The sequence below is a fragment of the Melampsora larici-populina genome, assembly GCF_000204055.1.
Source record: "Melampsora larici-populina 98AG31 unplaced genomic scaffold MELLAscaffold_4, whole genome shotgun sequence".
Lineage (NCBI taxonomy): Eukaryota > Fungi > Basidiomycota > Pucciniomycetes > Pucciniales > Melampsoraceae > Melampsora > Melampsora laricis-populina.
In genome coordinates, this window is record NW_006768768.1 from 2425329 (window position 1) to 2437370 (window position 12042).

Consider the following 12042-nt stretch of genomic DNA (forward strand, 5'->3'; position numbering starts at 1 on the left):
ATATCACAATAAACCTGGCCAAGCCCTGAACTACCATGGGTATGTATACAAGTCACTTGATCTTCATGTGTTTCCATCCTTGCTCATTGCATCAAACTGGTACTGAATTGGTGATGTTTTGCTTGGGTCTTTTCCAGTGACTTACACAACCCTGGATACCAAGGAGCTGGTGGTATGAGTTATGGAAACATGGTTGCTCAATCAGACTCCTTAACTCACCCCCCTGTAGTGGCAGAATTTTGTTATCCACCACCAAATAATTCACCACACATGGACATGTAGGGAGAGCTCATGGTCAGAACAGCCTTTTGTTGTCACTGTCATTCACCAAACAGAACCTAAACATTCTTACTCTTTTCCACCCCCACCCAACCAATTTTGTTTCATAATTCTCACCTTCAATGCTCTTCGAAGTTTCCTCTATTTTACTACTTTGTTCAGCCTTTGGCAAAAAATGTTTTGAGTAATTGCCTTTTCCCTAGTCTCCAAGTTCTAATTTACAAAAGGAATTACTGATCTAATCAAGTAGAAATATGTATGTAAATTTTGAATCCTCAATCTTTGAATTAAATTCCACAGGATCACAAGAGGGATTCTCCTGTGGGAAGACTGATTACACTCAATGCAGTTTCTGAGCCAAAACACAGAAACAAAGCACAAATAATGTTAAAATGATACATTCTGGCTCATCAACTGTTTTAAATACAATGTGTTTTCCCACGGGAAAACCATGTCTTTTTTTCTGTGTGCTTGTTTTACAAATTTTCACATTTGAAGCAGAGGTTTTGAAATTGGATTGCAGTATTCACACCCACCCTTAGTCACCATACCTCTCCCCTTACCAGAATTTTTGAGACCCCCTAAATTCCTGTATGTACATTTAAATTTTCTTTGATAAATAAGAGCCTTTGTGACTCAAGAGTTACCATGTGCAAATTCTAAACAGGAGCTCATCATATCAAGCAAAAAGCTTCTGGATCAACAGTTTGACATTCATTGGTAACTGGATTGTACTGTACCACCTATTGTAACACTTCAGTGCATCAATATTGATACAATGCTAAGAACATTGGGACTCAATATGTGACTTTACCAGCCCTCAAAAAGCTGCATTGAAGAATCAACTTGCACAGATATACTGATTGGACTCCATCACTCAGTGATCTGGTACCCAATTATTCTTGTGGTTTACCACTTGGTGATTTGGATAACTCTAAGCAAGACTAATGTGCATTTGAACATCTAGAAGGTCAAGAGACTGCACCACAATGTAGCCAATGTCCTTAAATGTGTCATAATAACCAAACCTGTTGAATCCATCCCAACAATATGGGGAGTTCAGTTCAGCTCAATTTGTAGATCATCAATATATTTTTTCATCATAGGTAGAAGTAATTGTGTATGTGATTTGAGTTACAAAACAATAATGAGCTCATAAAGAACCACTTACACCATGTGAATAGCCTTGTCGCATGTCGACGTGCACACACGAAAGAATTTCCATAGATCCTGTAACAACCCATCAAAGAGGTGCCACAACAAGCACATCTTCCCCTTATCACCTGAGAGGTTGAAAGTCAGTTGACCCCTTCTGACAACAAAGGATTCTGAAAATCCTTTAATCAAATCACAAAGCACAAAGGGTGCTAAACAACAATCTCAGTCTAAATCCAACTAAAAGGCTTCAATATTTGTTTCAAAACTCTCTGTGTGTGCACGTCAACGTGCTACATGGGTATTTACATGGTGTTATAGATGACTTCTGAAATTAAGTGGGAGAGACATCTAAAGTCTACTGGTGCAAAGTGAATTGAACATTATCCTTGCAAGGAAACTCAAGGTGGCCATGGTGGGACTTCTGCTTCATTTCCAAACAATTGTGCGCCAATTTGTACAAGGCAATCAAGTTTAATTCAATCAACCCTGGGTCAGCAACACAGGTCTTGCGTGCTGTGCTGCACTTGTGTTGCGGGTTTTCTGACCTCACCACACCAAGAAATTCATTTCTAGGTTGTGGCCTGACCCGCTGCTCAACAAGATGCATCAAATTGATAGTTTTTATGGGCCACAACAACATTTGTGGTGTTACTGCGCAAAAAAACTTGAAAATTGACATTTTTTTGGCAGCACCGCCCAACCCAACCTTACCTTTTGTTGTTGTGGTACTTACCACAACCCAGCTTCTGCGGCTGGGTGTTTTTGCATGTGGCTGAGCAATGCACCAAAAAACATGCTTGTTGTGGCATGGTGTGTTGCTGGCACAGGTTTGTTTCAGAAGGTCACGTGACCCGAAATTTTCTTTGTCCACTTCATTATCCTAGTTTTTTCACTACCATCGATCTTCCTTTTTCTCTCAACAACGCGCGCTAAATGCCACCTGACACGTCCAACATGGGCCAGATGGTCGAGGACGGGCCAGGCTCAAATTTGACCTCAGGATAGATGAATCCAACCGCGTCTAGCCAAAACAATGACACAATTGCGGCTTTCCTCAAGAGCTTGGACCATGATCTACCACAAGTGGAGATCACCACCAATAGCCTTGGCGCAACTCCTAAGAGATCTGAAGTCCCTCTCCTCTCAGAATTCCCAAAGAAGAGAGCTAGGACAAGCACCCCCGTATTAGTCGCCCAAGATCACATCCAATTGGTAACAGGGACTCCTTGTTCCAAAAGGATGGCTAGACTAGTACCTGGCTGTGAGGAGGAACATTCCCTCACAGTCATGCTGGCAAAGCTTGTAGCGGTCGCTAAAAATATCATGCAGCTCCAGGCCAAGGGGAGGCTAGCAAAGCAAGTCCACATAGACGTGGACTCGTGTGCTGATATACTTGTTTTAATAAACGCAGCATTTGACCAACACCAGTTCAAACAAACAAAGAGATCCCTCTTCCATAGACCGGCGTCTGCCCTTGCAGGCTCCCAAAGAGCGGCGGTGTTGTTAATGAAGCCCCAACAGTCAAGTCCCACACCGACCTTTGATTTCCAAGCCTCATCATGGAGTGAGAAGTTTGATGTTCAATCCAAACAAATCTCAGTCTTGACTTCGCGTCTTCCGGCAAAAGCAGCCCAGAAAATGTCAAACAAAACCGTATCTGGCTCCTATGCAGCGGCTGCGGCACAGAGCACTGATGTCAATAAATGTGCCCAAACTCAGACCTCTGGCACTTCTAGTTGACAAAAGCTAGGCCAAGTGCCAAAGCCCAAAGCTACAAACACTACGCCAAATTACATTTTTTCCTAGGCGCATAGAAAAGTAGTTTGCACGTAGAAAACTATACTTTTCTACTCACATAACGCACTTTTCTACACTCAAATATGTCAGGGTCTATACAAAAGTACATACATAAACTTCCTCCTTTTGTTGTTGTACGCACAATTGGGGCTGCCCGGCTAAGTTGAGGCAACATGCAGACAGGTACAGCGGAGCGGGACATATACATGTTTGAGATATGGAGCGTGTTAGCCCGGATCACCCCGGCTGCACTCATATTCCGTCTCACCAAAGCAGCCCGCATGGAATCATCCCTTCTAGCCTTGACACTCCTTATCGGCGCTACAACCATTGGCTTAGGCTTGCATGAAGCGATCAAAACCATCTCAACTTCATTCTTCAACTCTCGAGTCTCAACAAAACACTTGTCTCACAATCTTTCACGCTACCATCTCTAGAAGTTCAAGTTCAACCATAGGTGCAAGCAAGATTCTCACTCAGGATAATCATTGACCCAATGGCCACGTGGACAATACAATCGTAAGTTGAAGTCTTTCCTAGTCTTTCCAATCGAGTAAACTCTATCATCCTTTTTAGTCCTGCAGAACAAATCACAATCGGCCTTTCTTCTGAACCTAGAACTGATCGATGATGCTTCTTTAGCTTCTTTCCCATCAGAACTCCTAGTATAGATCAACACCATGCTTATTCATACCATATCTCAGTGGGACTGCAATCATCTCAAGGCTGAAACCAGGTTCTCAAAACTGTAGCCATCAAACATTCATCAGTGCAATCATCAATACCAGCCGAAATTGGGTATCAAGAACTCGTACTGTGTCACTAGATAGTAGATAGCATGAAACTTCAAAGTCATTCGACAGAAGTGCTTCAGGTGTCAATTGATGTCCTCAAACACCACAATCGCACATTACCCTTGCTCTATTTGTACCTTTTCAGCCCTCTTGTACTTCCCGAGTTCTGAATTTGTACCCTGTCGATCAAAACTCTCTGTTTTCAATTCTATTCCGCCAAATGCTGTCCCCAAAAAAGAAGACTCGTCAAACCCGAAGGTATATTTGTACTTGCGAGGCATACCAATGCTCTTCTGGTCACTACACAGACGCAACTGGGATAGCTCGTTCCGGTGTTGAGCTGAGTCCGGAGGCGTTTGATGCCCATAAACGTGCAGAACTACGACTGCAGTCTCAAACAGACATTGGTGCTCCATCCTCGCGGCTACCATCAAGTTCTCGCCCTCAGACCGTCGTCGCAAGTCAAGAAGATCTAGCATTGCGGCTTGAAAGAGTTGCTCTGGGCTCAACCCTCCCCTTGAGAGCATCTGGGAGTGCCGAAAGGGCTCCTTTGAACACAGCAGTAAATACAAGATCACCAAGTTTGCAACTCGACCGCTCACCTTCAGCCTTCATTCGCAGATCTACACCTTCCCCGGAGTTGGCCAATTCTTCAAGCAATCTGGATAATAGTGACACACATGCTAATACCTTTCAAAGCCCTTCAGAAACGGTGCAGTTATCTGGCATTCAAGCTTACAGTTGTGGTGCGTCAGCTCAGGCCATGATTGATTTACAAAGCTGTGTGAACAGTCAAAGTGCTTACCCAAATTGATGTTGGTAGAACGATTCTTTGAATTTAGCTTGGAACTCATCAACCCGCTACATTTGCATGCAGCACTAGCTGCGGCTATGATGAATATCTTTGGCCATGCATCGTTGAAGACGACTTCGTGGCTTTTGGATGTGCAAAGAACAAACGTCGAGCTTGCATTGACACATGGCTTGAGGCCAAATTCTTCACCTGCCCGGCTTCTACCTTATGATGATCAAGTTTTACGTCGGATTCCGAAGACAGTTGCTACAGTCTTTGGTTGGCTTCAAATCGACCCTACTCTCGTATATATGAATTGCTGTCCATCTTGCTTCGCTTTGTACTCCCTCGAAAGCGCCCCACCCATATGCAATCATAGAATAGCTAGTATCCCAGGTGGTCCGCCAGAGTCCAAGGATTCGAATACCGAGTTATCTGCTACGTTATTGAAGAACTACACTCCCGATTTGACCGATCGTCTATGTGGTGAACCTTTATTACGTTTTTCTAGAGGAAGCTCGATCCCTGTACGACGCTACGCATTTCAGAGCTTCTCTGATTGGATTGCACGACTGCTCTCGCGACCTTGTGTTGAATCATGGCTTGATGAGTCCTTGGTAGAATCAATCAAACCTTTTGATCCATACAGTCCGGTACATGATATCCATCAAGCCAAGATCTGGAAGAAATTCCGCGGCCGAGATGGGAAACAATTTACCGCTCAAAGCGGCAATCTTACCTTTGCAATGTTTGTTGATGGCATAAATCCATTCGGGAACAAGCAAAGCGGGCACCACGTATCAATAACATTCATTGTCTTAGTGTGTCTGACACTACCCTTTCGCATTCGTTATCGGCCAGAAAACGTGTTCTTAGTGGGGGTTGTTCCAGGACCACGGGAACCATCACTGGAGCAGATGAATTGGGTTTTACGACCAATCGTAACTCAACTTCAAGTTCTTTGGAATGAAGGCCTGCTTCTTTCACAAACACATTCCCACAAGAAAGGTCGCCTGATCAGAGCCGCCTTGCTGCTCTTTATAGCCGATTTACCTGCATTACGACGATCTCTTGGTTTTCCAAGTGCAAATGCAAAGTACTTCTGCTCCATTTGTCTTTTGATGAAGGCGCAGGCCAAGAATTTTGATCCCTCATCCTGGCCACCACGTACCACTTGCCAGCACAAAAAATGGGCATATTCAGCACGGGATGCTCAAACCGTCAAGGAACGAGAGAAAATTTTTAAAACCCATGGGGTCCGTTATTCAGTTTTAGTTGATCTTGAATATTGGGATATCATCGAATGTCACGTCATTGACTCAATGCACAATTTGTTACTGGGCCTTCTGGCTTGGCACTGCCGACGGTTTTGGTCGATGAAAGAGATAATGGACGAAGAAGATCAGTCAACTTCAATCAGTACAGTTGAATTATTGAATCTTCTGTCAGAGCACTCGAATCCACAATCGCAAGCAAAGCCTGAGGGTTTCCCCGCGCCAGAGATTGACGACGACGAAGATGAGAACATTAACAACCTCTCGTTTTCAGAGAATACTGACTCGAGTGATGAGGATTTTCTTCCTTTGGGCGAAGGATGGGATGGCACATGGGAGCCACCACCAGTTGACAAGATTATATTCGATGCAGCCATGTTGAAAGAAATTAACGCACTACTCCCTCATATTCATATTCCCAGCTGGATTAAACGTGCACTGCCCGTTTTGGGTAAAGCTTCGTTTGGTAAGCTTAAAGCTGATGAATGGCGAAACTTGTTCACAATTCAATTACCTCTGATACTCATTCCAATGTGGTACGGCCAAGATCATGTCCAATCGTCACTCCTCAAAAACTTTTGTCATTTGGTATCCTTGGTCAACCTTGCACTCAAGCGGGTGATGACTTCCGAAATCATTTCATCATACCGCTATCACATCCGCGAATATCTAGAGAGTTCTTTTTTACTCTTTGAGCACTGTAAACCAACCTGTAACCATCACATGGCTATACATTTGGCTGATTGTCTTGAGAAGGCTGGTCCTGTCCGCTCTTGGTGGTCATTCCCGTATGAAAGGCTCATGGGAGCTATCCTCAAAGCAAGCCACAACAATCATGTTGGTGAGTGTGTCTCTGAACTTGTCAACTCCAATGGATGACTAACCTTCACTTGTTTTCTCTCCAAAGGCGAAATTGAAATCACATTCATGAAGAGTTTTTGCCGTGCGGGCAACCTTGCCGGGATCCTCGAAGATGAAAAACTTCCTGAAGCCCTTCATCCTTATATATCACGCTTGAAAGAAATATACCAGCCATTACCAAAACTTCGAAGACAGACTTCGAACTCAAAGATGGAATCTCTTGACCCCATTATCTTGAAATCTTTGACAAAGCGCTTGAATACTCAAAGGACAGACGACTGTACGTGGGTGACACCTGAGAAATGGGCTTCGTTGTCCAAAGAAGGCTCTCTTGGTTGTGCACCGGTGGCAGCTCGAGGAATGTTTTACAATCAAGTTTTACATTTAGATGTAAACTTTTCAACCTTTAGAGCAAGTCAAAAAGACAGTTTCATTGTCTTCAACTCACTTCAAGGACACAAATGCTTTGGTAAAATTCATTCTATCTTTACACACTACAGAAGTCCGGAACTAAACAAAAATATAAAAGACACATGGCTATGTGTACAAGCATTCCGCCCACTTTCCCTCAGTCAATTTAATCCATTTGCAAGAGCTGATGCACCAGACGTCCAGGCTGAGTTACGATTGTGGGAGAAACCTGACAGTGTGTTGGTGAAATTAGATGAAGTGGTAGCGCACTGCGCCTGGATGAGGTACGGGCCTGGTTCAATTCACAAGAGTTTGGATGTGGCAACAGTTGCATTGGTATCTATGGCGCGATGAGTCCCTAAATTACGTGTCTAAAATTGGAGTTCATGTATATAGTTAGTAATTATGTTTTTGAAATATCTCAAAGATATTTGATTGATGACTTACAAGAGAAGACATCATTGTAGTGACTCTACAATAGGGATCAAATTTGAAAGGAGAGGTTTACGATCAATCTCAAGTGCACTCCTTTCAAAGGGTGTTAATGAGTCAAGGTAATCCGGTGAGTAGCAGTCTACTGGGAGACCAGAGGGAACAGGAATATCGGAAATCAGTCCATTCGGGCACCGGAGTCGAGGTCGTGGAGGGCGTCCATGAGTTGACCCACTGCTTTGATTTTCCTGTTTTCTAGGCTTGGGGATACTGACGTCGAGCCGGGCTTTATACTCGTCCAAAAGTATAAAGATGTTTGTCAACTCAGAGCTGCGCCAAGTTGGCTTTCTGATGTGACACGGAGTTCGTGATTGGATGTTGTCGGGGTGTGCACAATCCTCGTGATCTGTCTCGTCATCGCTGCAAGCTTCTTGGATGACGGCTGAAAGCGGCCATAGTGGCCGTTGTGAGAGTACTATACGGTCGCGAAGTTTCTTTGTCTGTTCATAGTTGCATCAGTCTGATGGAAGCTTTGGAAAACAGACTGGAAATGACGGGACGCACATAAGCCAGCCGTGCACGTCTTCGGACTGCACTGGCAGCGCGCTTCTTTCGAACTTCAGTCCAAGCCTCTTGCTGATACCTAAACGTCCGTTTGTTAAATGAATATGCGCATTAGAAGATGATTAAGAAACCGGGTTATGAGAGTTAATGATACACACCGTTTCACAAGAGATCGTACACGTGTATCCAACAACTTCTTGAGGTATTTACGATTTTTGGCATCAAGTGACACACCAGGATATTCGCCGCACTCGACTATCTTGATGAAGATTCTGAATGCGAGATCCCATAACCATTTGTTCTCTGCAGAAGATGGGGAATTGGCGAAGTTGGGACAAAAGCGTGAGACCCCCACAAATCGCAACATAGTTCGCATAACAATGAGCTGTTGGGTTGTTGCTTTGGGATGTTTCAGCCCGTCGCTTTCCGGAAGAGATGGGTCAGAAGTAGATGGGGTTGCTTCAGTGCAAGGATCAAAGTTATCAAGGTCAATTTCAATTTGCCAAGCCTCTTGCTCTTCTTCGGTTGCCGGAGGGGGTAGGCTGGCTGCAGAGTTGATAAGACCTAGAAGAGTGTCGACATGTATACGCATCCAATACTGCATGGCTGATTAGCTTGGCTGGTCTTTGCCGGTGTTGTTTTGCAGACTCACCGCGGATCTTCCACCCCGTGTTTTGGTCTCAGGCGACGAGCTTGGTTTGACGTCTGAAATTCGACTAACCACCTCCGATAGAACGTTCAAGTCGTGGGTAACGATTTCAAGTTTGCTATTAGTTTCTGCTAGGGAATGTTTCAGTTGATCTAAAGGTATGTGAAGCTTCAGTAATCATGGTGTGATAGATATGCATATTGACACTTACAATATTTTGTACGCCACTCGGGCTCATTTTGTTCTTCCTCGCAAGCACCCTGTCCAGGAGCATCAGATTGACCCACATGAGGGGATGGTGGCGACTGAGCGTGCATGGAAGACTGCGGTGGAGATACGTGAGACATAGCCGGCGTTTTTTTAGTAGACTTTGGAGAGGGGCTCTGCTTATCAGAGTTTGATTCTTCAGATCTATCACCAGCGTCACTGTCACTTGAGGATTTGTCGTCGTCTGGTGGATGCCAGTCATCGTCAGAAGATTCTGTTGGATTGGTTTTACTGCTCAAAACTAATTTGTGGGTTGGGTTAGGGCGAGGGTGCCGGAAGCGTCGATGTTCTAGACTAGGAAGTTCTTCGTTGAGGACATCTTCAGTAGGTTGCAAAAACTGGGACAAATCGGCTAGTTTATGTAAAGTGTCAATCATAGATACACTGATTCTACATAGGACGGTCTGAAACTACTAACCAGGTTGTGCGGTTGTACTGCGCTCAGAAGATTGGGTAGGCGAGGACGATCTTGCTCTTTCTTTACCCTTGCTTCTTTTTTTGCTGATCGGTGATTTGGCTTGGCCAACTGATGAGATGTTGGGTGGAAGACTCTGACCAGTAGGAGTTGAGCATTGCATGAGAGATGATAGCCCAACATCTGCGTGTGCGGAAAGAAGTTTAATCAGTTTTATTGACCCACCAATAACAATATTTAAAAACACTTTACCTGGATAATGGTCACCAGACACAGGTCCAGCTGATAAGAAGGAGGAAGTTACGCGTAGTACACATTTGAGTTGATACATCCATTATGAATCAAGATTGAATTGACCAACCCTCGGGTCCAGTGGGAGGCGGAGATGAAGTTTGAAGTGCTTGGACTTCAAATCGGAACTGGTGGCGGGGTATGCGAGCTGTTCATTTATTTGTAAGGCTTCAGCACACTGAGCCTGCGTTGATATATTCAACCCTGACGTACTTTTATCACGATGCTTATTGCAGAGATCGACTAGTTTGTCTTTGGTGAGCCTCCTGCCATCAAAGCCTATCTTTTCAACAATCTGAATCAAGTCTGGGCACTCAAGAATGTTGAAGTCGTAATCTTCTGGGGGAGCTGGGTCAGCAGCCAGAGATTCTTTGCGAGTGTCCTGATTTCTGGCTGGAGAGGGTTCAGTCGTATTGAGTTCCAAGTTTTGTCGACGCTTTGACCTAACTTCGTGACTCGATCGAATCCTTGGGGCTTGGTTGTTACGGACTAGCCTGGGCCTCTTGGTGTCCACATACTTATCAAGGAGGTCTAACAATCGGTTTCGGGTCGCCTTAGGTCCAACTGAAACGCCCGAATTCTCAAGTCGACTGGGTATATCCTCGTGCAGTTCCGGTGTCTCGTGTCCTATGATGCCAGAGAAGGATAGCCAAGAGTGGCCGATTGAGAATTGATTGATGAGTCAACTACAACGTCCAACAAGAAGATTCCCACAAAAAATAGAAGCTTACCGCCCGCCGAGCTGGTAGGTGGAGGCGGGCCCTTCTTGCGCTTTCGGGGCCGCGTGCCTGTGGTCGATGGACCCGCTTCAGGTGGTTCACAATGCGGCTGTGAAGTTGAAAGCTTGAGGACTGAAGAAAGCACCGGCGGTGCTGGCTGAGGAGGTGCTGATGCAGGGCCCTCTGCAAGTGGCGCTGAAGGTTTGTTTCGCAAGCTTCGACGAGGGAGGCTCTTTTCTTTTTTTGAAGACATCACGTGTAAATGAGAGCAATAAAGCAGGACAGAACAAAAAACTAGAGGATGAAAATACTCAGACTTGTCTCTACGACAATTATGTGACTCTGACGATGTCGGATAATGTGAAAACGGTGGAACGATATATACGTGATTGGATGGCACCTAGAACATCGGCCTATCCAAAGAGAGGTTGAAGTGATGGAATGATCAAGTACAGCCATTCAGTTCCTTTGTTTTGTAGGAAAATTGGTGTGTTTCCAACTTGCCAAGTGATGTCCTTTACCGCAAATCAATTCCATGGCTACACAAAAATGGCTCACTATGTATGCAAACAAAACATGAAAGGGTATATCAAAAGCGTGGTACCTCTCATGAGCTACAAATATTCATTAACTTACTCATCAAATAAAGCGACAGAAGTGGGTACTATTTCTTGTGAGCTGGGAATAGGCATAATCTCCAACATCAAAGGAGATGGCGGAGGCAGGTACATGTGTCTTTACTACCTTCGTGCTACCTCTCATGAGCTACAGATAATCATTAATTCAGTCATCAAACAACGCGACACAAGTGGGTACTGTTTCTTGTGAGCTGGACATACGCATGAGCTCCGTCAACAAAGGACGCGGCGGAGATGGGTACATGTATCTTTACTACGTTGACGCATTTCAGCTCAAAGGGATCTAACACCTGGGAAACCGATTCCTAGGAATGGACAAAGCCATTTGAGGTATACAAATACAAGTTGCTGGGGTGATCAAGTCAAACTAGTGACTCACTCACATGGACCCTGCAACACGGGCCGAAAGACTTGCATGTCTTACGCACCAGAGCCCCACAATAAGCTATAGCAACTTTTGATCCAACTCATCATACCCGGTTTTTGTTTGGACACATTTGTATATTTAATCACCTTTGTCACTCGCAGATTTTGTTCATCACCCAGAAGCTTTATTTCATAGGACATGTACACTCTTCCACAGCTTCAAGTATAACTGATACGTTTACGGATTCAGGTCTTCTCCTCTCCCCCCGCACAACACTTTCTAACATCCGTGATCGTGGTTACTACGTTTTGAACAAATATCACTGCTCTGCGT

The 12042-nt window shown here is 44.6% G+C and overlaps 2 protein-coding genes across 2 annotated transcripts; one reads left to right on the top strand and one right to left on the bottom strand.

Moving 5' to 3' along the window:
* Positions 1–7825: 7825 nt before the first annotated feature.
* MELLADRAFT_60049 (uncharacterized protein) lies at positions 7826–10957 on the bottom strand (the record flags this gene model as incomplete). The annotated part of the gene is made up of 9 exons (XM_007405639.1): positions 7826–8299; positions 8364–8442; positions 8522–8961; positions 9016–9164; positions 9224–9631; positions 9698–9946; positions 10056–10133; positions 10199–10612; positions 10717–10957. 9 exons carry the CDS (start codon positions 10955–10957, stop codon positions 7826–7828), a joined length of 2532 nt encoding a protein of 843 aa, XP_007405701.1.
* A 323-nt stretch (positions 10958–11280) lies between these two features.
* Positions 11281–11793, top strand: MELLADRAFT_102910 (uncharacterized protein; the record flags this gene model as incomplete). The annotated part of the gene is made up of 2 exons (XM_007405573.1): positions 11281–11512; positions 11615–11793. 2 exons carry the CDS (start codon positions 11281–11283, stop codon positions 11791–11793), a joined length of 411 nt encoding a protein of 136 aa, XP_007405635.1.
* Positions 11794–12042: the final 249 nt, after the last annotated feature.